Source organism: Octodon degus, unplaced genomic scaffold (genome assembly GCF_000260255.1).
Source record: "Octodon degus isolate 3935 unplaced genomic scaffold, OctDeg1.0 scaffold00070, whole genome shotgun sequence".
Taxonomy (NCBI): Eukaryota; Metazoa; Chordata; class Mammalia; order Rodentia; family Octodontidae; genus Octodon; species Octodon degus.
Genome location: NW_004524646.1, coordinates 11503928 through 11506811, shown reverse-complemented (window position 1 = coordinate 11506811; position 2884 = coordinate 11503928). Strand labels below are relative to the sequence as shown.

At 62.2% G+C, this 2884-nt stretch overlaps 1 protein-coding gene across 1 annotated transcript in view; it reads right to left on the bottom strand.

Annotated features, from left to right (window-relative positions):
* Positions 1-2884, bottom strand: part of LOC101583670 (cholesterol 24-hydroxylase) — a 24478-nt gene that overhangs the window by 7429 nt on the left and 14165 nt on the right. The window contains exons 6-8 of the mRNA XM_004635186.2: positions 1896-2034; positions 1450-1560; positions 630-780 (exon numbers count right to left, since the gene is read on the bottom strand). Coding sequence (XP_004635243.1) covers positions 630-780; positions 1450-1560; positions 1896-2034 — 401 coding nt within the window. The remainder of the gene's footprint in view (positions 1-629; positions 781-1449; positions 1561-1895; positions 2035-2884) is intronic.

Below are 2884 nucleotides of genomic sequence, written 5' to 3'. Positions count from 1 at the left end.
ACAGGATGGGACAGCACAGGACAGCACAGGACAGGACAGCACAGTGCAGGACAGCACAGCACAGGGCAGGACTGCAAAGGACAGCGCAGGACAGCGCAGCACAGGACAGCACAGGACGGGACAGCACAGGACAGCGCAGGACAGCACAGCACAGGGCAGGACTGCAAAGGACAGCGCAGGACAGCGCAGCACAGGACAGCACAGGACGGGACAGCACAGGACAGCAAAGGACAGCAAAGGACGGCACAGGACAGCGCAACACGGGACAGCACAGGACGGGACAGCACAGGACAGCGCAGGACAGCACAGCACAGCGCAGGACAGCACAGGACAGCGCAGCGCAGGACAGTGTAGCGCAGCACAGCACAGCGCAACACAACACAAGACAGGACGGCACAGCACAGCACAGACACCTGACCACTGAAGCAGAGAGCAGCCCCGCCCTCCCTTCCTGCTCGCCCCGCCCTCCCGGCTCGCCCCGCCCTCCCTTCCGGCTCGCCCCGCCCTCCCGGCTCGCCCCGCCCTCCCTTCCTGCTCGCCCCGCCCTCCCGGCTCACCCCGCCCTCCCTTCCGGCTCGCCCCGCCCTCCCGGCTCGCCCCGCCCCCCGGCTAGCCCGGCCCAGGCGCACCTTTGAGCATCTGCGTGAGGACGTCGGCCGGCACGCTCTCGCCTCGCTGCAGGGCCTCACGGCGCTGCTGCACCCAGTCCTCGCCCAGCTGGCGCAGAAGATGGATGCTCGCCCGGACTTCGCGCAGCCGCTTCCTCCAGCCCGGCGTGAACTGGGGAGAACCTCGACTGAGGGCCGGCACTGCCCTCCCCTCCGGCGGCCACCCGCCGCGCAGGAAAGCCAGGGAGTTCTAGAAGAGCTGACGGGACCAGCCCAGCACCAGGTCGTGAGCAGGACGCAGAGACCCAAAGGCAGCACTGAGAAGTGACAGGGCCCCCGCAGAGAGAGACAGCTAGGGTGGCACCGCAAGGAGAAAATCTTGCAGCTGGAAAGATGGGGCAGAGCTGGGGTGCAAGGTCAGAACGTGAAGTCCCCAGGCACAGGACGGGAACCTAGGAGTCAACCCAGGAATCACCTTTACCCTGTCTTCCTTCTTCGTGTCTGGAATAAGGAAGTGAGAGCTGGAGCTACAGCAGTCATTTTATGACAATGAGGTGATGGCTGAAGATGGGAACACAAAGATAGGATTGGGGAACATCTCATGGGAGGGAGCCACCACAGCCACGCTAGAGTGCCTGCTTTGGGGCTCATTTATTGTGAGGGAGAGATTAACTCCTAACTTACAGTGAGCCACTTTGGTTTTGTGACTGCCTTTAGGCAGTGCCCACAAATCCTGGTACCTGAATTCAAAACCCATTCGGAGAGAATTGCTGCAGGATGTGCCGCGATGCACGCAGGCCCCACGGCAGCAGTGGAGGCAGGTGCGGGAGGGTGGGGATACCTTCGCCAGTGAGTTGCGGGAGGCGCTGATCCCCTCCAGCATCACCTTCACTGCCTGGGACAGGGGCTTCTGGGCTCCCAAAAGCATGCTGGTCTCCATGCCGAAGGCTGCCTGGGGGGAGAAGAGGATGCTTCACACAGGGGCCAGGTGGGGCCAGGCAGAGGGGACTGAGGCCTGGGCCACAGTGAGCTGTCCTCCCATCCTTACAGCGACCTCTGCCACAGAGCCGCGGCCGGCCGGCCCTGCACCTCTGGGTGTCGCTGTCCTGAGGATCAGCAGCCGCCCAGACACGTGGGAGGGTGCGCTGAACAGTCAAGGAAGCAAAAGAAGAAAATATGGGCTCACAGTGGAGGGGAGAGGGGTGTGGAGGTGGGCGAGGAGAGCAGGGGGGAACGCAAGGACCGCTGGCACACTGCCCCTCCCGGACGGACCTCACCCCGGGTCACCTTGGCCAGGATGTCGATGGTGGCGCAGGTCAGCATGTCCTGCATGGACACCGGGGTCTGCCCATCCGCCTTGGCCTCCAGAATCTCCACCAGCTGCTCGGCCTTCTCATTGAATGTCTCCATCAAGCTGACCAGGGAGCTGGGAAAACAGCGGGCGCATCAGCGGCCTCCAGGACCAGCCCGCCCATCAGCGGCCTCCAGGACCAGCCCTGCTCAGAGAGGCCCCGCGCCAGCTGCTCCGACCTCCCCTCCAGGTGCAGGTTGGAGGTTGAGGCCACAGTAGCCGAGCCCCGGGGCCTCATCTTCCCCGCCCCCCCATGGACACTGCCCTTCTCCTTATCACGGTTGCATAGGTCCCCTCCGCAGGGAGACCCCCAACTCTGACCCAGGGCCACGGCGGCATTCAAACTCTGGGGCCTCCCAGAGCCCACGAGGCGGCCCCCTTGGCCTCCCCCCCCATATGGTATACACCGTCACCTGGCCTCCCCCAGGTGCCACCTGTACCCCTTTTCCCATGTCACTTCTGTTCTTGGGCAAGAAGCGCCCAAGCATAGATGGAAATGAGGCCTCACAGCAGCAGCTCAGAGCTCCTGGCCACATCGCCCCTGCCGGCCTGGGGGACCGCTCCTCTCCCAGGAGCACCTGCTGGAAAGACCTGAGAGGACACGCTCCAGGAAAAGCACAGCCCTGAGGGAGTGGAAGGGAGCAGGCGCGCCCCGCACACTGTGTGCTTCAGGTCCTCATTAGGAGAAGCTGCTGCTGTGGTCATTAAAGGCATTTTAAAAAACTTCTTAACACCATTTTTAAATTATCAAAACAAGGCAGACAAAACCCTGCATATATGAAAATCATGATCAAAACAAACTTTGACATGTTTTAAATATCAGGAAAAGCATGGGGCTGGAGAGATGGCTCAGTGGTCTAAGGCACCTACTTAGAACAAGCTTGGCAAAGCATCAGGGACCGCGGTTCAATCCCCCAGCACCACA